The 23,255-nt window shown below is 39.8% G+C and overlaps 3 protein-coding genes across 4 annotated transcripts in view; 1 reads left to right on the top strand and 2 right to left on the bottom strand.

Moving 5' to 3' along the window:
• gemin5 (gem (nuclear organelle) associated protein 5) overlaps positions 1 to 23,255 on the top strand; it is an 851,612-nt gene that overhangs the window by 470,351 nt on the left and 358,006 nt on the right. The window lies entirely within an intron of this gene.
• Positions 1 to 23,255, bottom strand: part of LOC308089748 (uncharacterized protein) — a 61,671-nt gene that overhangs the window by 14,561 nt on the left and 23,855 nt on the right. The gene's annotated exons all lie outside the window — the stretch shown is intronic.
• Positions 4,234 to 23,065, bottom strand: LOC308089750 (uncharacterized protein). Of its 2 annotated transcripts, XM_080434652.1 has the most exons (11): positions 22,938 to 23,065; positions 20,206 to 20,311; positions 16,540 to 16,648; positions 15,190 to 15,314; positions 13,249 to 13,527; positions 11,528 to 11,989; positions 10,885 to 10,957; positions 9,996 to 10,120; positions 6,461 to 6,739; positions 5,187 to 5,351; positions 4,234 to 4,805 (listed from the first exon to the last, which is right to left on the bottom strand). In XM_080434652.1, the coding sequence occupies exons 1-11, from the start codon at positions 23,019 to 23,021 to the stop codon at positions 4,768 to 4,770; spliced, it is 1,845 nt and encodes a 614-aa protein (XP_080290778.1). In that variant the 5' UTR covers positions 23,022 to 23,065; the 3' UTR covers positions 4,234 to 4,767. The 2 variants fall into 2 exon arrangements, with proteins under 2 accessions (XP_080290778.1, XP_080290779.1); XM_080434653.1 differs by lacking the exon at positions 6,461 to 6,739.

The following is a 23,255-nucleotide window of genomic DNA, read 5'->3' as shown; positions in this document are numbered from 1 at the left end:
ATCTGAAAAATTTTACTCGTTTATCTTCCGCATTTCCTCGACCCGACCTGCTGTAGCACTTATGAACTGAGCAAGTCCTCACCATCGTGACTGTGAGAAAAAAAAAAGAACACGGTCGAGTCACTGTGTACAAGCTGTTTATGTACCCACAACCCTCAGCCCTAACACTCCGTCCCGCAAAATGGCCTTCGTTACCTAAAGACACTTGTTGACGCCCCCCTCAGGATTTTTTTGGTAGGCTACAGCATAGATATATCTATGGGCTACAGCTACAGCGCTACCAAACAAGCTAAGTTTAATGGCGGCCAAAGTGGGCGGAGTTAACGACGTCTCGAACCTGTGACGTCGCTACGCATAAGGGAACGGGCGTAGCGACGTTACGCTTTTAAAGTGACAGTAGTACACACATTAACCAGTGAACAGTTTCTTCAATATTATTTTCCAAAAGTAAAAAGGTCACTTGCCTTCTGTATGTTAGAAAAGTACTGTATTTGAAGACCCTAGTAAAATGTACTATTCATAATATAAGGCCATTTAACTCTTATCACTTATCTTAATGATAGGCAAAAATATGTTTTACTTTAGTCATCTTCATTTAATTTTAGATGGTGGTCAGCCACAAACACAGTCACAACCGGCAATAAAAAAACATACCGGTTCTTTGTTGTCTCACGTCTTTCCACAAATTAATAGAAAAAAGATCAATAGGGCTCGATAAAAGCTCGGATCGATAAGGTGCTCATTATCAATACAAATTAACGAGCTCCATCCCTAATTATAAATTGTCATTTATTTTTTATCCCAAACTGTAAAAATAATAATAATAATAAATAAGTACTATATTTGGGAAATGGTCAGTCAGGTATGAAGTAATGGTTAGAACAATTCCAAATTCTTTATTATTCTTTGGAAATAAATAGCCAAATTGAAATTGAGGTGCCACTCTAACTCCAAAATACAAAATCTACAAAATCTAAAAGTTATTCACTTACCAAGATGGATTTCCATTTTCTTATGTGGACTTGACCGTTCTCACGAAAAATATGGAGTGTAATAATGTGAACCTATAATGTTTATTGGTTACCCTGCCTGCCCACCAGAGAGCAGTGCAGTCCTACTTTGAAGTGAACAGCTAGCACAGAGGATAGACAGGAAGTCAGTCAGTTACCAGCACAGGGCAAGCTAAGAGGCTGTGTTTGTTTACCTGTGAGAAGCTGAATAAATAACCACGTTAAAAACAACAGCGTTGTCCTGTGAAGTTACTACATGCCAGGATGAAGTATATATTTTTTTGAAGTGCATGAAAAAGAAAAACAATTTCACCTAATGTGACAATAAAGTTGATTCTGATAACATAGGATAACCTGCTTGTGCTTGTACAGTTCTTATTAACTTTTAAGTATTTTTACTCATTTTAACTATGTTTAAGTATTTATACTCATTTTGACTACGTTTAAGTATTTTTACTCATTTTAACAACCTTTAAGTATTTTTTACTCAGTGTGTGTGTGCATGTCTTTAAGTGGCGCATGTGTTGCGCTGTGTCCTGTTAATCAGCTGCAGCTGCTTATGCCGTGCTCGGACGGATGGACACGCAAACACACACGGTCAAATGTAGAGCGGATGGCACCGCTAAAAACGATATCACAACAAAACAGTTGGATTCCATGGTCATACTGACCCATAGGCTACTGTACAAATTCTGCAGCCAAAGCACAATGCTGTTTAGTTCTGCTGGCCCTTGGTTTATCAGCTCATTGCATATCGTCACTGTCCGGGACGAACCAGCTAACTCCATTTTCAGCTTCTTTTTTTTTTCATAAATCAATGCTATTGAACACCCTTTACATCTGTGTAAAAAAAATGTTTGAACCAATGAAAAGTATTAAAAAGCGCCTCTGACAAAACCTCCCAACTCCATTGGATCCTCAAACTGTCCGTCAACAACACGCAACTCCCCCCCACGCAGCACATAAACAAACTAAACGGCAGGGTTTTTCTCCCCGTAGTTTGTTAAAACTATGCAGTGTGTGTATGTTTATCTTAACTTAGCACTGACGCTAATGTTATGAAAACAAGTAATTATATTTCTAAAATCTATGAAATGTTTAATGAGAGCATTGTGACAAGAAGAAAGGAGTTCATAGCATTTCTGTCACGCTAGTCCTATTCAAACTCCAACTCTGTGAAGTCCTGTTTATTATTGTAGGCCTATATACTAAGTGTCATGAAGCATCAGGGCATTAATTCACACGCTGTGATGCATTGTGAGCTTGGATATCCATTGTTAGCTTTTGGGAATTTAGACCCATTTGAAACCTCTCCCTCAGCAGCGGAGCTATTGTCAGCTGTTCGGACTTCTAACGCCACTTGAGCTGGATTTCTGTTCGTACGAAACTCCTAACTCCACTTGCACTGGATTTGGGTGAAGTGGTGATAATATATTGACACATGCAAGTATCTGACAATATATAAAGTCACTATACCAACTTTGATGAGGCAGTATTGCTTTGTTTAAACTTTCATTTTCTGAAAAATGAACGTTTTGGAGTTAGCTGGTCGCTGCTGGACAGCAGAGATAAGGATGTACCAGGTCCAGGTGCCAGGACCTGGCAGACAGCACTGGTGTAAACCACCATGGAGGTCGGCCTCGTTGATGTGGGACCTGAGTCAAGGGAGGGGGTAATTTCAGATAGAGAATGGAATCCAGCATTGTGAGAGAAAGAGTTCAGTTATCATCTATATGTGCATGACATGAACTGATCCAATTCAAACTATTATAACACACACACACACACACACACAATTAAAATAATCAATCGGGGGGGGGGGGTGTAGGCAGCTGTAATGATGTATGTTCTCTCATATTCTTCTCCACAATATGGACATACTGGTGTGACTTCAGACCACCTGACTGTATTAAACTCTATCACAATGTTTACAATGGAAAGGTTTTTCTCCAGTTTGGACACACTGGTGTCTCTTCAGGTCACTCTGTCACTTTGTTTAGTGTGGAAATGTTTTTCTTCAGAGCATGAACACGCTGGTATGACTTCAGACCACCTGACTGTATGAAACTCTTGTCCCAATGTTTACAAGGGAATGGCTCTTCTCCGGTGTGGAAGTTGATGTGTCTTCAGATTGCTTGACTCATTGAAAATGTTGTCACTCTCTTAACAATAGAAAGGTGTTTCTTTGGTGTGACTACGGTGGTGTCTCTTCAGGTCAACTGACTAATTGAAACTTTTGTCACAATGTTTACAAGGAAAAGGTTTTACTCCAGTGTGGACAGGTTCATAATTCTTCACAGCACCTGAATGACAAACTCTTATCACAGTGTTTACAGTGGAATGTTTTTTCTCCTGTGTGGACAAGGTGGCGTCTCTTCATGTAAAACGACTGATTGAAACTCTTGTCACAAAGTTGGCAAGTAAAATGATGAAAAACTTTGGTCGCAGGAGCATGGCGGCAGACTGAAAGTGGTGTCCTCGCCTAATTCCTAAATCAAACTAATACTATGAAATGACAAATGATGTAACCTAAATAATTGGAAATACAAGCTGATGGGGAATGAACCACAGATCTGGATCAACAACGACGACTTTTGACCGAAAAAAAACAACAGAAGCGAAAGATGGACAAACAAATAAAAGCCGCATATCTTAAAGGAGAATTCCGGAGTTACCTTTCTATGTTACCTTTCTATGTTGTTATTATATCCTAGGATGAGTGGTACAGTAAAACATTTCATAACTCCATCCCGAGTCCACCGCAGCTAGAAACCTGAGCAAACGGTCCATGCGCTAGATCGCGTTCTTTTTTATTTATTTTTTATTTTATTATATCTGGCGTTCATATTGACAGAAAACTCTCCAAAGTGCATGTTAGATGCGCCCCTCCGGAAGTCACGCAAGACGAGATTTCACTCGTGATTTCATCCAAGTCCAAGTAAACACTACGGCGCCCATTTGGGGGGAAAAAAACACAACCTAGTGCATGGACCGTCCGCTCTGGTTTTTAGCTGCGGTGGACTCGGGATGGAGTTATGATTTTCTTTTACTATACCACTCGTTCTAGGATATAATAATATCATATAAAGGTAAGAAAAAGGCTATCCAGGGTGGGCGACAAAGAACAGAGAGTTGGTGAGATACAAGACTCAACTATATCTCAAGACCAAACTTGAAACTTGAAAGTAAATCTAGACAAAACATTTGTGTTTGATATGTGTAATTATGTTTTTTGTTTAATGCTTTTTAATTTAGTGTATAAAACTGGGTGTATATAAAAAGAAAAACAAAAACAATATAATTGCAAGAAAATATAATGTCAACATGAATTGTAATGTGTACAAATTGCAATAAAAGTATAAAACAATCCGAGGAAGGCCAGCAGGCTGAAACATCCGGGGGAAAAATAGAGTAGGCCTATGGATATGCTGGTGTTTTTTCAGGCCACCCGAGTAACTGAATGTTTCACAATGTTTACAAGGGAAAGGTTTATCTCCAGTGTGGACAAGTCGGTGTCTCTTTAGGTCAAATGACTGATTGAAACTCTTGCCACACTGATCACAGATGTGTGATTTCTTTCCTGTGTGATTCAGGGAGTCTGTGTAAGTCTTTACTTCTGGTGTATGACTGTAATGAGACTGTGTCTCATTGTTTCGGGCTGGTCATAGAGTAGGTGATTTCCTGAAAGGATGCTGGGGTGATCTGTCCATTCCTCAGCATTTGGCTGTAGAGGTCGCTGTGGCTTCTCATGATGTACTCATGGAGGAAGACCTGAGCTGTAAAGGCGTATGAACACTAGAGAGAGAGAGAAACACTCCATCATCTGTGCAACATATTAATTATAATGACATGAAAAGAATGAAGACACAGATCGAAAACCCATTAATTTCCACCATAGAGATTTCCGAAAATATTGTAATTATTTGTGTGGCATTCTGTGGCACAACAAAATGTCCGTCACTGCTATGCCCTATAGGTGGGCTAAGCTAACAGCTGATATGTGCACAAAGTGCATTATTTCCCTCAGATATGCAAATATCCTTTCAGGACAAAGAGCTCCGAACCATGTTGCTGAATAGTTGAATAGTTTGAATTGGTTCAAGATTCTTTTTTATTGTTTTTCCTTTTCTTTTTTTATTATATAAAAAAAGATGACTTCTTCATCATCATCTATACCTTTCCCTGCTTGTAACACTGATCCATCAGGCTCCTCTGGTCTTTGAAGTAACTCCTCCTGATTCCCTTTAATGTGTGGAGGCTCTGGTTCCTCCTGGTGCAGACTGGAGCTCTTCTCCTGTTCAGGAGAAACCCCGTCTTCATACACAACCACGTTCAGGAAGTCTAGGATCAGAAGAATAACATGATGGTGACCACTGGATTCCTAAGATGTAAATCAATTTCTTCTAACTTTTTAGTTTTTTGTTGCTTAGACAAACCAGTTAATAACTACATATTATTACAGATAATTACAGGTGTTAATAACTACAGGTTATTACATTAATAACTACATGTTATTAGAGGGGTTTCTGAAAAGTTCTGAGAAATCAGGCTTTAAAGTTTTATCAAGAAAACTTCTCCTCTCAAAATATATTCTAATAGTTTATTTAATTTGAATTGGTTCAAGTTTTGTTGTTTCTTTTGTTTTTTGTTTCTCTTTTCTTTTTTTAATTAAAAAGGTAAAGTGATTTTCTTTGTTTAAAATGAGTGTTAAATACTGGCTATATAGAGTGTTTATTCAGTAACAGGAGTCTCCATGTCTCTCTAGCAGCTCTTTATTAAACAGAAAATAAAATTTCAGGCTTGGGATACCAATTTGATCCAATCAGGACAGAGAACTCAGTTAGGATACAGATTAAACAAGTGAAATTGGAAGTGATGACACAAATAAATGAGCAGACACAATTGGAACTGGAACACTATACCAATGAATCTGATATATGGGTACACTCTCCTGATTGGCTGAAAATGTATCACCTACCTGAAAATGTATTTTCAGTTTATTAAAGAGCTGGAGAGACAGGGAGACCCCTGTGACTGAACACTCGTACAGCAATGATTACTATCAGAATATAGAGCTTTAAGCCTTTAACATTTGTGTTGTTGTTTTAACCAAAATATATCACTTACCCTACCTTTAAATAAAACCAACCTGGTCTGCTTAAAGGGGTATTTCACTTTGAAACCCTTCTAGAGTCACTTCAATGTCTAATCAGGCTTTAGTGTGCACCCCAGAAAGTTTTTAAGTTGTTTGATTTAATATTTAGATATGTAATATTCATTTTTGTCAGACACACCCCCCTCCCTATATGAACCCATTGTAACTTCAAACACCATTTTAACTATGCTAGATTCATTGATGACTGATATTGGCCTTCTAATGTGTGAGGGGGGCCGTGTTGTTTTTTTCAATTACCACGGCTCTCGGTTAGCTACCGTTGGTGTTAACTGACCTGTGATGGTCTCCTCCCACTCATGATTTTCATCAGTGACTTCGGTGTCAGATTCCAGTTCGACTTCAATTACAGAACAGTATGAAGAGAGGACTTCTACATCATCATCTATACTTTTCCCTGCTTCTAACACTGATCCATCAGGCTCCTCTGGTCTTTGAAGTAACTCCTCCTGATTCCCTTTAATGTGAGGAGGCTCTGGTTCCTCCTGGTGCAGACTGGGGCTCTTCTCCTGTTCAGGAGAAACCCCGTCTTCATACACAACCACGTTCAGGAAGTCTAGGATCAGAAGAATAACATGATGGTGACCACTGGATTCCTAAAATGTAAATCAATTTCTTCTATCTTTCTTGTTGTACAAAATATGTTATCTCTTGCTTAGTCGAACCACAGTTCAACATTTTAGCAAGAAAACTTTGCTCAAAATACATGGAAATGCACGGTAATTTGAATTCATATACAGGGATTAAAGCCAAAAAACAATCCCAAGACTGAAAATGATTTTTAGACCATGTCCCAATATGTGAAACCCCCCAACCTTGCATCGGTCTACCTCTGTCCTAGACAGGGATAAGAGCCGGTGTAAGAGAAAATAAATCATAAATGAATAACATGGCGTGCAAAGCGCACACCAATTTTTGGGGTGGTAAAATGGTGTTTCCCTGAAGGTTCCCTTCACTGTGGATGTGTGTGTGCCAATCCATGCTTCATTTTATAGAAGCAACTTCTGAAGTTCTGTTGTATTCTATTGCTAGTCAGGCCAATTCAAATACTCATATCTTAAAATTATTACTGTAGCGATTGACTTTGCAGCCACATGGTGCATAGCAGCAGTGTGTTGAAGTTGAAAAAAACCCAGAGGAAGACACTTATTATATTCGCATGTAGCCTTCAGTGGTCATTTGAACCAGTATGCACCTTGCATTAGGGAAGAGAGACAGTTTAAGACCCATCGGTTTGTCGGCAAAAATTCTAACATAATGGAGAAACTGTTTACTGGAGAACGTTTTGCCTCACTTAATATATGATTTAGAGCAGTGGTCTTCAACAGGGGGACACCTAGAGGGTCCTCAGAGTTGCGACAGGGGGGCCGCCAAATCTTTGTGTGATAGGAACTTTTTCTTTTTTACATTGACTATTTGAACCCTAGCATCCCTACATTTGCCAAAATTAGCAGATCTACAAGCTCACAATGAGCTTGTAGATCTGCTATTTTTGGCATAGAGATTTGGTGTAGAGTGGAACAAGAGCAGACCAAGTACAGAGCCTCAAAGGTCAAGTTTACTAAGCATTGTGTGCAAACATCTGAAAATACACATTGACATGAATTCAACATATTAATAGAAAAAATATGTATAACAAAAAACAAACACAAATGAATTGACCAAACACCGATGATAATGCTGTCAAACAAGTCTATGAATCCATCTATGAAATCTATGAATAAATTTAATATCCAACACAATATGTAGCGGGGGGGTCCCTGCTTCATCTTTCTCTCAGCTAAGGGGTCCTTGGCCTGAAAAACATTGAAGACCCCTGTTTTAGAGTTATGATTACACACGATCTGTCATTGATTCGCGTGCATCCTCACATGTTGTTGATGCACCCGGTAGCACTGTAGTGTTGCATTATTATGGCGGAATTTTTTTTTTTTTTAATACCATTGCTGCCATAAAATCAGCTTTCTTTTGCACACACAACAAAAAAATGCTCCATTGCTCCCGGTTCTCTGAGCTTTTTGCACCATGACCTGAACGGCATTCCCGTTTCAACTTTTCAGCCAAGCTCATCTCTGCTCTCAATGGCATTCAGTCCGAACCTTCTTTGATCACCAACGCCTCGATGACAATCCAATATATAGGCTGGATAAACCTCCGCCTATTGCTTTGAAAACCTATCATGATGATACCTTCCCAAATGAAACAAACACTGCACCGTAGTATTTGCATTGGCACCTGTATGAGTGACTTTTTTGAGTGACAAATAAATCCTCTCTAATCTCCGATTGGCAAACAGCAATTGTTCGGCTGCTTATTTTAATGCAAAAGAACGGAATCATACGTTTATGTTAATTACTGCTGGTCCTTCCCTGTCAACAAAATTAGATCCTACCCGTTACGTAGCGTAATTCACTTTCAATTTAAAACTCTAGTGTCTTCCATTATTCCAGGGATTTCATCTTTTGGATACAGATCACCTTCCATAACTTCAGTGGTAAATCTGTTCTACTTTAAAGTAATACATTAATGACAGGGGGAAAGGAGCACAACATACTTACGTAGTTGCACACTGGTGTTGCATGCCGTAAATAGCAGATCTACAAGCTCACAACGAAAAAAGAAACAAACAGGTGTGCTTCCTCAGTAAGCCTTTTTGTTTAAGCAGTGGGTGCTCAGCTAAAGATACAACTAAGTTCAAATACCACCGAAGTGGAAAGAGCGGCACTCCAAGACAGGCTCAGATGCACATTTCTTCTATTGACAACGCTAATGCGTTTCAGCCTTAGCCTTCCTCAGAGCAGATAAAACATCTGCTTACTGTGCTCTGAGGAAGGGTGAGGCCAAACGTTCTCAATAAGTAGAAGAAATGTGCATCTGAGCCTCTCTTGCATCCTTTATTTTGGAGTGCCGCCTTTTCCACTTTAGTGGTATTTGAACATAGTCTCCTAGTACTGTCTTTCTTCCATCGGTTTCTTCAGTGAGAATAAGGCATCAAATGACCCTCTACACTTGCAACCAGATCAGTGTTTTCTTTTTTTTCTCTAATTGATAGACCATTTGGTCCTCACGTCACGTGAAGCAGCCCGGCCTCCTGTTTCTTTCTACGATCGATGTTGTTTCTCAGTGACGTCTCCAATCCATCGCTCCAATGAGCAAACTATCTCCATGTTACAGAGCACCAGAGTACCTGCTGACTGTCAGCTCACCAACAGGCACACCAGGTTTTTCCTACATGGCAGGGCAAGAGGAGCACTCATTTAGCTTCACTCCAAGTTCTGTGTTGGTCTCACCATCATATGATTCTTAGGAATAATTTACAATCGCAGAAATGCTCCCAATAATTTCAGGGACAAAATTTTGGTATCATATGAGACCAAAACGGTTGCGATTTCGAGACCCGACTTCATAGGGGAGGTCGATTTGGGAGTACATTTGGCTTTAGCCAAGCTGTCGAGAACAGGGTTTGTCTGTATGTACTGTGTGTACAGTATATACGTATGCATGTCCCCTCAAAATGGACCAATCAAAGCTCATGTCATTAATTCATTCACAATTATTTGTTTGACAATTAATTGTCATCTAAAATGTCATGATCATGACAGTTCTACCAAACTGATCTCCTGATGCAGTCTGTAATAGTCAGGACAAGTCAGTTTGATGTGTCATGGCTTTGGAGAACTGTTTTCCGCAGACATAGCTGACACGCAACTACAGTATGAATCAGGCTTTAGAAACTCCAAATCTGATTTGGCCTACATGAATTGATTGTTGTGAAACTTGTTGAAGCAGTGATTTTGGGTGTTTGTTTATACCGTTCATGTCCCATGTGTCATCTGGACGTTTGTGTCCATCTATCTCCATGTCTAGATGAATGGGGAGTATCACTTCGGTTTGGGAGGGATTCTCATGGTTCACTGCAGGGTCATCTTCATCAAAGCTTAGGAAGAAATGGAACAGTCACACTTAAAATTCCTTCTAACATACACACTTTAGAGTCTAGACACTTACAACCTATATACTGTACTTAGTTAACCGGGGTCCCCCAGGGCTCTATACCAGGACCTCAAGTGCACCTTCACTGTAATGTAAAATCGTTAAAATAGCCAAACGGCTATTTTCACCAAATATCCACACATCCAGAATAGGGACGCTAGGGTTCATGTGGCTAAATGTAACAGTGTTGTTTATGTTCTTTTCAATAGAGAAACACGTTAAAAGTTATAGGCTGACAAATACTGTAAGACCCAGGGAGAGACAGTGCTTAGAAATGTGTTATGATGTTCTACCATACATTTTTTTACTACCTCAAAAGAGACAAGGCCTCATGGACAAGGCCCTGTCATCTTTGGCGACCCCTAGGGGATGCCAAAGATGCTGCTCTGGTGTTTCTTTCATACTTAAATCTTTTTTCTCTTTTTTGTCAAAATGTTCTAAAACAGAAACAATAGGCCATATTCAAGCTCAAAGCTGGTAAGTCTGCTATTTTGGAAAAATTCTGAAAGATGTGCTATTTATGTTACTTTTGAAAAAAATATATAAATATAAATGTATATTATGGTCACAATACGATATTATCGTCACAATATCAACAGATGCATATTGTCCAACATACTGTTATTTTAGATTTTGTCTTATAACGCTCAGCTCTAATACTGTAGCTACCCTACTGCAGGCAGAAACTACAAAGGAGGCAGAACTTACCCGATGTGCACTAGAGGTTCTGTGCTGATGGAAACAGCATTGTATTTCTCCTTAGGCAGAATACATCTAGGGGCTGTAGATTGGCAATAGAAAGAAAATAATAATCACTGTGGGTCAATGTAACATTTTCTATGTCCTGATGTGGTCACATAAGTTTTGTTGTTGTTTTAACCAAAAAATATCACTTACACTAACTTTAAATGCAACCAGCCTGGCCTGTTTAAAGGGGTATTTCACTTTAAAACCCTTCTGGAGTCATTCTAATGTCTAATCAGGCTTTAGTGTGCACCCTAGAAAGTTTTTAAGTTGCTTGATTTAATATTAAGATATTTAATATTAGACACACCCCCTCCCTGTATGAACCCATTGTAACTTTAAACACCATTTTAAAGGAGAATACCACTCATTTTCAACATTGAACTATGTCTTTAATACACCTTAGAGCTGTTGTGTGGAAATAAGAAAAAAAGTCCCCCCCCCTTCTATGTTGCCTAGAACTGGATAATTGATTGAGGTCATGTGATCAGTGACATACGCAAGGTGTACTTTTGGCTGAGGGGGCAGAGTTCTGGGGACTGATATTGGCCTTCTAATGTGTGAGGGAGCCGTGTTTTTTCAATTACCACAGCCCACAGTTAGTTACCGTTGGTGTTGGCTTGTGATGTCTGTGTCGTTGAAGTGACATCTTCGTTGAGTTTTCTGACTTTTTTGTCCCTCTCATTACAGTATATACAACTGTAGTGGTGTCTTTTCAGATCACCTAACTGACGGAAACTCCTGTCACATGGTTTACAACGAAAAGGTCTTTCTTCAGCGTCGACAGGGAGTTGTAACTTCAGATGACTTGCCTTCAGATGACTTGTCACAGTGTGATATAACAGGTGTGCCTTCAGAGAACTTAACTGACTGAAACTCTTGTCACATTGTTTACAGCGGAGAGCCTGGTGAACCATGTTCTGAGGGAGTTTGTGAAGGACCACCACTGCTGGATTCATATTAGCCTGAAGAGAAGTGGAAGGTTCATCTCTTTGTGGGTGTTGTGACTTGGCAGCAGGACTGTTCGATGTCACAGGGCTCACAGATGGAGATGAATAAGATGCATCACCTGGGAATGACAAAAGTTTGGAAAATATGACATCCTTACATTAGGTTTATTAATTGCCATCACTTGGATTATGTTGTGAAATCAGTTGAGTGTGTTTGTCAACTTGATTCTTTTTACATTTTTTGTAAACAGTCCACAGTGAGGGGCGGGCCCTATTTTAACGGCTGAACTTAGGGTTATGGTAACTTAGGGGTGTGTGCACGCCAGTTTTACTATCTACAGGGCGCATTACGTGGCCGGAATGCGTTAGTTCCTGAAGAGAACAATGTCCTTGTGCATGATGGGAAAGAATGCATGCTTAATAATGTGATATAATAATGTCAGGAGACGCGGAGGAAACAAAAGTGCTCTTCTCATCGAAATACTGACATGAGGGATCCAAAACATCGCAGTGAACGGCCGTTACTGCGGTCAGAATCACTGTAGCCTAATGTCTCATGCCCAACAGATATCTGTGATATCTTTACACATTACCACATTCTTACATTATGATAGGTGAGCTATTTGAGAATATTTACCAGCTGCATGACAATGTCTTTCCCTCTCTCTCTTTCCTCACAGAGCTCTCCAAAATGAACAGAGTGGAGAGACATCCTTATGCTTCATGTATACTTGGTAATTGGACAAGACTGCTAGAGCAGCACCAGAAACATCTGATCTACTATTTCCAGTGGTTGAAATGCCACCTCAATTGCAATTTGCTCAGATTGGATGGATTGAAATGGGTTGAGCAGGTGCTGGTGCTTTTTACTTCTTCCGCCAGTAGCTATAATAACTCCTCATGTCCAAGAGATGTATGTGATATATTTACATAATTGACTAAAATCGCATGCTTACTCTTCAATTAGGTTGTTTTTAAACCACTTATTAAAGCATAACGGACAGTTGTGCAGTACACTGTCCGTCGTCATCTCCCCTTTGATGGTGAGCTGCAATGCATTTAGTGTCATTGCGCTGTGTAGATACTAGTGATGAAACACCTGCGCCTCACTGCGCCTAACAGATAAGACCAGCTCGGAGCCGGTCTTAGGTTGAAGCGCAAAAATAGAATTGTGCCGTGATCGCGGCAGACTACACCTCATTTTAAGACAAAAATCACACCCACGCAGACAATTGTCTAAGGTGTGAATTTAACAACTGCGTCGGTGGGACAATACGGAATGCGCTTTGCGCTCAGCGGCATCGTGTCACATTACGGCAGGCACATGATAGGGCCCTTTGTGTCTTGTGTGATGTCAGTGTGTTTAAAGCCTACTGACCTGCGCTGGTCTCCTCCCACTCATCATTTTCATCAGTGACTTCAGTGTCAGATTCCTGTTCAACTTTGACTTCAATTACAGAACAGTGTGAAGAGATGACTTCTTCATCATCGTCTATACTTTTCCCTGCTTGTAACACTGATCCATCAGGCTCCTCTGGTCTTTGAAGTAACTCCTCCTGTTTAATGTGAGGAGGCTCTGGTTCCTCCTGGTGCAGACTGGGGCTCTTCTCCTGTTTAGGAGAAACCCCGTCTTCATACACAACCACATTCAGGAAGTCTAGGATCAGAAGAATAACATGATGGTGACCACTGGATTCCTAAAATGTAAATACAATTATTCTATCTTTCTTGTTGTACAAAATATGTTATCTCTTGCTTAGACGAACCACAGTTAATAACTACATGTTATTACACTTACAGGTGTTAATACTTATATGTAATTACATTAATAACTGTTATTAGAGGGGTTTCTGAAAACTGTTCTGAGAAATCAGGCTTCAACGTTATAGCAAGAAAACTTCTCGGCTTAAAATACACATGGAAAAGTACGGTAATCTGAATTCCTAAACTTAGTTACTTTGCCAAACAAATGAATAATTGTGCTACATGGGATGTTATTTTCTAAAACAAAACAATATAACAGTACAGTTTACAAGTACCCTAACATAATATGGTGAAGTTAGACATACAAATGCATGGTAGGACACTGGGGCTTAATGTGATGACCCGGGGCCAGGATTTAAAACAGTCTCCTGGCTAAGAAACAAACAGGTGTGCTTCCTCAGAATGCCTTTTTGTTTAAGCAGTGTGTGCTCAGCTAAAGATACAACTCAATTCAAATACCACTGAAGTGGAAAGAGTGGCACTCCAAAATAAAGGATGCAAGACAGGCTCAGATGCACATTTCTTCTATTGAGAACACTAATGCGTTTCGGCCTTAGCCTTCCTCAGATCAGATAAAAATAAATCTGCTTAATCTGCTCTGAGAAAGGGTCAGGCCAAAACGCGTTAGCGTTCTCAATAAGTAGAAGAAATGTGCATCTGAGCCCGTCTTGCATCCTTATCGCTTTTTCCACATTGGTGGTATTTGAACATAGTCTCTTGGCTCTCTGTCCCTCTTCCATCTATCTCTTCAGTCAGAGTGAGGCATCAAATCAAATGACCCTCTACACTTGCAACCAGATCAGTGTGTTTTCTTTTCCTTTTATTCCCCTCTAATTGATAGACCATTTGGTGATCACGTCACGTGAAGCAGCCTGGCCTCCTGTTTCTACGATCGATGTTGTTTATCAGTGACGTCTCCAATCCATCGCTCCAATGAGCAAACTATCTCCATGTTACAGAGCACCAGAGTACCCGCTGACTGTCAGCTCACCACCAGGTACACCAGGTTTTTCCTACATGGTAGGGCAAGAGGAGCACTTGTTTTGCTTCACTCCAAGTTCTGAGTTGGTCTCACCATCATATGATTCTTAGGAATAGTTTGCAATCGCAGAAAAAAAAATCTCAGGGACTAGATTTTGGTAGCATATGAGACCAAAACAGTTGCAATTTCAAGCCCCGACTTCACAGGGGACAATTTGGGAGTAAATTTGGCTTTAGCCAAGCTGAACAGGGTTTGTCTGTATGTACTGTGTGTACAGTATACACGTATGTATGTCCCCTCAAAATGGACCAATCAAAGCTCATGTCATTAATTCATTCACAATTATTTGTTTGACAATTAATCGTCATCTAAAATGTCATGATCATGACAGTTCTACCAACCTGATCTCCTGATGCAGTCTGTAATAGTCAGGACAAGTCAGTTTCATGTGTCATGGCTTTGGAGAGCGGTTTTCGGCAGACAAAACTGAAAGCGACGCGCAACTACAGTCTAACACATGAATTGATTGTTTTGAAACTTGTTGAAGCAGTGATATTGAGAGTTTGTTTATACCGTTAATGTCCCATGTGTCATCTGGACGTTTGTGTTCATCTATCTCCATGTCTAGATGAATGGGGAGCATCACTTCTGTTTGGGAGGGATTCTCAAGGTTCACTGCAGGGTCATGATCGTCAAAGCTTAGGAAGAAATGGAACAGTCACACTTGAAATTCCTTCTAACATACACACTTTAGAGTCTAGACACTCACAACCTATAATACTGTACTTAGTTAATAGGGGTCTATACCAGGACCTCAAGTGCATTAATTGTCAACCGTCGGTCAAATCGTTGGAGCCCCCCTTTTGACATCTGACAAAAGCTGAGAAACCCCAAACCTTCTGACTTCTGGAGAACAGTAGACCCGGAAATAATGTGATCACAACAAACCCAGCCCTGTCCGATCTAATGTTAAAGGATTTAAGCTCCTTACACACCGGGGGCGATTTTTTCATGCGACTAATCCGTTTTTTTTTAAAACCTTATAAAGTCAATGCAAGCTTCCACGGAGCAAAAAAGCGAAGCGAAAAAGCGTCTTTTGATTATTCGGGACGAGTCCGAATTTTGCGTATATTCGCCGGTGTGTAATGACCTTTAGAAAGATACATTTTTCTGTGCTTTCTGTTGCTTTTTGGCGAAAAAAAGCCAAATTCAACTGCCCACAACTATGGAATGGATTATCGCGGTGGCACAATTGTTTTTCTACGATTCTACAAGACTCGGCTACGTCTTTTAAAGCGATCGGCAGCTGGATCTTTGTTAAAAGGTCTCTTTCAAAGGTTAGTGAAAATGCTCGGAATCGCTGCCATGGGCAGCCATAGACGATGTTTTGACTCTGGCAGTCAATGAGTTAACAGTGTTATTTCTGTTCTTTTCAATGATGTACATGTTAAATGTTATAGGCTTAAAAATACTGTAAGATGAGAAGAGACAGTGCAGAGACAGTGCTTAGAAATGCGTTATGATGTTCTAATCTACCACAAACGTTTGACTACTTTTGACTACAGACAGGCCTCATGGACCCTGTGATCTTTGGCGACCCCCACGGGATGCCAAAGATGCTGCTCTCGTGTTTCTTTTATACTTAAATCTTGTTTCTTTCTTTTTTTCCCAAAATGTTCCAAAATAGAAACAATAGGCCATATTCAAGCTCACAGGTGGTAGGTCTGCTATTTTGGAAAAAATCTGAAAGATGCCATTTTTGCAACCTTTGAAAAAAATATTAATATAAATGTATATTATCGCCACAATACGACAATATCAATGATGCATTTTGTCCAATATACTGTTTTGTCTTATATCGCTCAGCTCTAATAGCTTCCCTACTGCAGGTTTTGGAGAAACTACAGAGGAGGCAGAACTTACCTGATGAGCACTGGAGGTTCTTTGCTGATGGAAACTGCTTTGTTTTTCTCATCATTGCCCTCAAAGATCTTTTCACATTCTGATGCCTTCAGCAGAATGACTCTACGGCCTGTAGATTGGCAATAGGAAAGAAAAGATAATCATTGTGGGATGACGTAACATTTATGTTCACAACAATACAAGTTCAGCTTTGTTGTTATGGTGACCATGGATCTTTCTATGTCCAGGTGTGTTCACATGAAAAACAGCAACAGGCTACAAGTCATTTTCATTTACAAGTCACCATTTTCACTCCTTGTCTCTTTCCACACCATTCCTGCTTCCTTACGAGAATGGAAGAATAGCCCTTAATCTGTAGCCTGGTAAAGCCCCTCCCTCCGGAAATCTAATTTCCATTTGATTTCAGGAAGGTCTGGCATGAGATTCTGTGTGTTTTTGTCTGTGGACTGGAGTTGGGCGGGAGTAATACCATTGACTGAAAACCCCTTCAGCCAATCAGCAGTTGTTCCCCTTCAGCCAATCAGCACTTCGTTTTTACCACCACCAGACCAATGTGACGCAACGGGACTTTTAAAAGGGCCATGCCGAAAATAGGTTGCCTTATTCGGATACATGCGTGGCTTTACCAGGCCAGTTGGTAATACCACTCTGTAATGATCTTAGTTAAAGCTGAAATCAATAAGTTCAATGTCCTACCAAGGATTCAAACCTGGGACTCCCGAACGGGAGACAACACTTCTAGCGCTCTGCCAAGAGGCAATCAAGGATGCGACAATTGGAGCTCAAGAGTTCTTTTGACAGAAATGCTTCCCCTGTATCAGTGTAGAGACTATAGAATAATATGTGTCCTTTTATGTGTTCCTGTATGCTGAGAATGTAGCATAGAGATTTAAAAAAAAAAGTGTACTGTAAATCCCAAGCTTGGAACAAAGGCTAAGCTTTGTTTGTTTATTTGAAGAGGTTTTCTTTGTATTTTATGTATTTCATCTGGGATCTATGTTATAAAATGTAATTCATTCATGTCTTTCATTTTAAAGACATATATTTAAAAGTTATTATTTTACATAGAAAAAAGTAGATGCCTTACTGTGTACATTACAGTTAATACATGTACCTCATGAATAAAAAGGCATTATTTAGTTTCATATATTGAAAATGATAAGCGAAAATTCCGGTAGCCTACACCCTACATGGTTTTTGTGAGAGAAAAACATTTTCAGTAATTTGTCTGGAAAATAAATGTTTAAAAAAGTCGTGAAAAAAACGTATTGTGAACCTAGTATCGTGATTCGAATTGTATCGTTAGATAGCCTATTATTTGCATGGTCAAATTGACCGATACCGATATTGATTGTATCTTTTTATAAAAAAAATTACCCCCTTTTCTCCCCAATTTAGTCGTTATGCCAATTGATTCCTCCCCACACACATTTCTGTGTTGTCACTGCTGTCGTATCCTAAAAAACTCACCTGCCAGTGAGGAGCCCCCACCAGGAAGACGTAGAGCCTTCGTACAACTCCTCCCGCACAACACTCCCCGCTGACAGGTGCCGCTCAAGCCCGTAGGAGTACGCGCAATGACCAATATCACCCTCCCCGTAGGGGTGTTCGATATTGTGATAACTATCGTCGAGACGATAGAATGTCCCCACGATATGCGTTTTCAGAGATATCGTTTCTATCGTCATAAAGTGAGTCACTCAGTCATAGAGTGTGCACTCACATTCTATGATTTGCAGTTCTATACCTTAATTTATACTTCTGTAGTATGACGGTTTCGTTCGCCAAAAATAGCAGATCTACAAGCTAACAACGCGTCTTGACCGCACGTCCGGACCGCATTGATTGCTTGAAGATCTGTTGTGTTCATCACACATGCTCCCAAAGTCCCCGCCCCCTTTCTTCTTGGCAGCGAGGCGATCGTCGTTGCTCTAGTCAGTCTGCACAACAGCAGTAATGGACGGAGTGTCAGGCTCATTTGGATATTCCAAAACCGACACGGTGCAAACTAAAGTTAATTGCAAAGTTTGCAGTGTTCGAACGTCACTCGATATAACTTTTAACCAAACGCGGGTGAAACAGCCAAGGTGTCGCCGCATAAAGAGTGCACGCACGCACATGGATCGACAGACCTTGCGTATCGATTAAAAACAACAATTCCTACCTCGCTTACAAAAGCTTATCAACACCATGAATTAACATTAGCTGGATGCTAGGGGTGTGCCGATATATCGTCCCGCGATATATCGCGATACGTTTTCGTGACGATATGTATCGTTTTGAAAAGAAAAAAAATGTTTTTTTTTCGGGTCAGGTGTCACACTATTGCCCTATTTGGATTCAAAATGGCGATGTCTGAATAATGCGAAAACAGAATTATTTGTTTGCATTTGCTTTTTTTCTCCCCCATATATTTTTCATAATAAAAAAGTGCGTATCGTATCGTATCGAAATCGTATCGAAGTTGTGAGCCAAATATCGTATCGTATCGTTACTGTAATCTACTGTTACTAGGTAGGTAGGTGTAATAGGCTACTATCAGCAGTGGTGGAAAAAGTACTTAAGTAAAAGTATCAGTACTGCAATGCAGAAATACTCACAAGCTCACAACAGGTCGCAAAGCGACGCATTGTGAGCTTGTAGATCGTCTATTTTCAAATAGCCGAGGTATATAGGGATAAAGTGGTTAATGCGTGTTTTGTAATAATACAAATTTAAATTGTAGTGAAAGAGTAAAAGAACAATATTTGCCTCTGAGATGTAGTGGAATATAAGTAAAAGTACTGACAATTTAAGATAAACCAGTAAAGTGAAAACTCCTCAAATTTGTACTTAAATACATGTACTTAGTTACATTCCACCACTGACTGTCAGATGTTCTGTCTGAAGCAGTCTGTTACACTACTAAGTCACCATCAAGCAGCCTACACTGAATGTCACATGATGCAACAGCTGGATAAAAAGGAATAGATATCTATCTATCAGCAGCATAAAAACTAATATTATATCTATCTATCAGCAGCATACAAAACTAATATTATAGCTAACATCTATCTATCTATCTATATCTATCAGCAGCATAAAAACTAATATTATATCTGTATCTATCTATCTATCTGTCTATCAGCAGCATAAAAACTATTATATCTATATCTATCTACCAGCAGCATAAAAACGAATATTATATCCATCTATCTATCTATCTGTATGTAGCCTGTCTGTCTGTGAACACATTAATTAATAAGATATGATGATTCATTATATTATATAATATAATGATTATACGTGCCCCATGATCATATCTTATAAAAATGTTATAATCATATAATATAATTAATCATCATATATGTTATTAATAATCATAAAATAATAATAATCATAAAAACGAACATAAAAAAATTATGGTGATATATATCGTCTATCGTGATATTTCTTGAAAAATATCGTGATCGTATTTTTTTCAATATCGAACACCCCTACCTCCCCGCCCGGCTTCCCTCCCCGAACACGGGCCAATTGTGTTCGTGTAGACGCTCGACAAAGTCGGATGCACCACGGTGGATTCGAACCCACAACCTCCGTGGTGGTGGGCAGGGACTTTACCACTGCGCCACCCGAGCACTCGATATTGATTGTATCTAATCAAAACAAAGCTCCATAACTCACCAATTGATGTACCAACAATGGTCTTCCTCAACTCTATCCTCTCCTTGATTGAGGCCAGTCTCTTCCATAAGTGCGGGTGGTATTGGTGCAGATAGTAGTTTCCCACCTGGAGGAGACAGGGTCAACCTTATAATTATGTTTGCTGCATTGTGATGTCCTGACAGCAGAGTGGTTAGTTAGAGCATGTACTGTACCACATGGGCTCTAATGCCTGGCGATTTCTGCAGCTGCTCTCTGGTATCTGGTAGTTAAATGGTGGATAGGATATGTTCAAAGAACAAACATGTTATATCAACATAACGCATCGCATCTGCAACACGCATCGTGTGACGGGGCATAAATTAACACATTAGTTTAGATGACTCAATTACTCAGTGAGACCAGTTGATCATGTTTAAACACGTAAGGACCGCACATAACTTCCTCGAATTCAGCACATATTTTTAAAAAGGCAGAAAATTAACCAGCAAATAACACCCTTGTTTTAATTTCCGAACTCTATGACTTCGTCTTTGTTTTTTTCATATATATCCTATATATAGCTCAGGGGTGCCTAACCATTGGTAGATCGTGGGCTGATAGCCAGTGGACCACGAGAATATTTCGGATGAATGATTTATTAATTCGGAGGGGAAAAAAAGAGAGCAGTCTCGTGGATGGTTTTCGACTGCCACACCTACCACTGAGCTCGATGTATACTTCAGTGCATGGTCGTACCAAACATAGCAGATCTACAAGCTCTCTAAATTCAAAATAAATTGCATTCACGAGTGTTGATAGTCCATAAATTAAGCATTGGTAAGTATGATTGGTCAATAAACCTGGTAGGTGGGGCTGAAAATATCTAATCTATAAACTCACAACGCATTGCATCCACATGTGTTGTGAGCTTGTAGTTCTGTTTTCACGTGCATAATTATATCATTAGGAATTCATTCATTTCATTGGCGTTTCTGAAGTGTAGCAGATCTGTGAGCTTAGTTCTGCTATTTTTAAATAGCCAACGATTATATAAGGCTGAAGTGGTTAATGTATGTCTTGTAATAATAATCAAAATCGACAAAGTAACTAGCAACTAAAGTTTTCAAACACTGCGCATCGCATTTGCGACACGCATCGTGTGACGGGGCATACATTAGTTAGACATTAGTTTAGATGAGTCAATGACTCAGTGAGACCAGTTGATCATGTTTAAACATGATTTGATTTGTTAACTTTGTGCAGGCCTTCTGCCCACAACCCATAGCCCCAAGTCCATTCATAATCTCGCAAACGATCACGCGTATGGGCATTAGAGAGAGGCTAGCGCAAGAGAGATCTGTACTAGCCTATTTATTTGTTGCTGTGTGAGAAAATGAAAAATAAAAACCGTACAAGCTGACCGACCACAAGCAGGCGGGCAGTTAGCCTATTCACACCTCAGACCGCCTGGATCATTGTTATAGTATTGGGATGTTTTGCATCCATTGTGCGTGGATGTGTGTGAAGTGGTGTAGTGTAGTGTTTCACTGTCAACTTGAGTCCTACTGAAAGAACAGTTTATCCTGTTGTGCAATTATTCAGATAACAGCCAGATCTCATGGTTGTATCCCCAGGTTGCGACGAAAAGGCATAGGGTCTACTGAAATGTCTTCTCTTCTCTCATATCTCTGCCTATATAAGTCGGCAAATGTACTTTAAGCACATACCAACCAATACTTTTGTACTTTTACTCAAGTACATTTTTAATATATATTTTTTCCCCTGGCCATTTGAAAATATCTGATCTACAAGCTCACAATGCGTTGCGATGCCACGAAACACCCATGTAGCGGGAATTGTTGAAACTGAACATGGTACATTTTGGACATTAATAGAAAAGAAAATATTTCACCGGAAGGAAGAATCTGGTCAATAGGAAAATTCCACTGACCAGATCTGTGGTTCTCAAACTTTTTCATGTCAAGGACCCCCAAATTGACACTTATTAGCCCGCGGACCCCGCAGACTTGAAAAGATATGCCAGGGACCCCCATGAGAGTAGATTTTTACGTGATTCTCAACCATTTTAATTTCAAGGACCCCCAGTTTGACATGCATTAGGGCTACGAACCCCCATTTAATGGCATTTCTATCTCTTGGACCCAAATGTATATTGTACAATCTATGTTAAATTTAACTCTGAGAGTGTAAAAATGGAACTGGTCCATTTGGTTCCATTTGTACACTCTCAGAGTTACAGACCCATATAGGGTCCATTTGGTGCCTAATGTATCATTTAGCTGGGGACCCCCTGGAACTCCCTCAAGGACCCCACTTTGAGAACCAATGCTGTAGAGGGCGCAATGGAGCAACCAAACAATTTTTTTCCTTCCGGTGAAATGTTTTCTTTTCTGGCTAAAACGTGTATTTTAGACGTGAGGTGGGGGGCTCAGAGTGTTGCCACTTAGTAGAGTAGGCTTTCAACTCCATAAAACCGTCCATGTTTTGGTTATCTTTTACTACAGCCGAGAGGCTGCGCTACCGCGGGCGTGAGGGGAAAGGCTCGAAACTCCTTCTAACGCTATGGACCAGAGCTGCGTGAAATAGAGATATTTCATAAGAATGTTACTAATAATATTATATTATCATGCAACCTGGAATGACTGTAACATTGCTAACATTAGCAGTTTAGCATCAACTAACAGTAAAATGCTACATTGCAGCTTTACACTGGGGACAAACATAGAAACAGTTAATTATTTGCTACATACCTCTGATCCCACCATGAAACGAGTCCCACCTTTTTTCAACTGGAATGTAAAAGGCATCTTCGCTAATGAGTTGTTTAATGACATTTTGTGCTGCTGTTGTTGTTGTCATGCGGTACGGTGTGTGCGGCAGACAGGAAGTGGTTTCTTCTTCTGTTACTTCTGCCTGGTAGGTTGTAACCATTGCTGCATAGTGCATACCGCCATCTACTGTACCGGAGTAGTATCTGTGGACTGAATAATAATAATAATAATAGATTTTATTTGTAACGCACTTTTCATTTACAGGAAATCTCAAAGTGCTACAGAAGGCAATTGCAT

The sequence above is a fragment of the Gymnoscopelus braueri genome (assembly GCF_963280865.1).
Source record: "Gymnoscopelus braueri genome assembly, chromosome: 8".
In the NCBI taxonomy this organism is placed as follows: Eukaryota; Metazoa; Chordata; class Actinopteri; order Myctophiformes; family Myctophidae; genus Gymnoscopelus; species Gymnoscopelus braueri.
The sequence above is the reverse complement of the archived record's forward strand: the minus strand, read 5'-3'. Positions and strand labels throughout refer to the sequence as shown.

What these genes read in the sequence shown, in the direction of transcription:
- LOC308089750 (XM_080434652.1), bottom strand. Translation starts at nt 23,021, where the DNA reads ATGTCATTAAACAACTCATTAGCGAAGATGCCTTTTACATTCCAGTTG. An exon ending in CATTGTTGGTACATCAATTG is followed by an intron (nt 16,649 to 20,205) that starts GTGAGTTATGGA and finishes GCCAATCTACAG; the next exon opens with GCCGTAGAGTCATTCTGCTG. An exon ending in TGACACATGGGACATGAACG is followed by an intron (nt 6,740 to 9,995) that starts GTATAAACAAAC and finishes TTCTGATCCTAG; the next exon opens with ACTTCCTGAACGTGGTTGTG.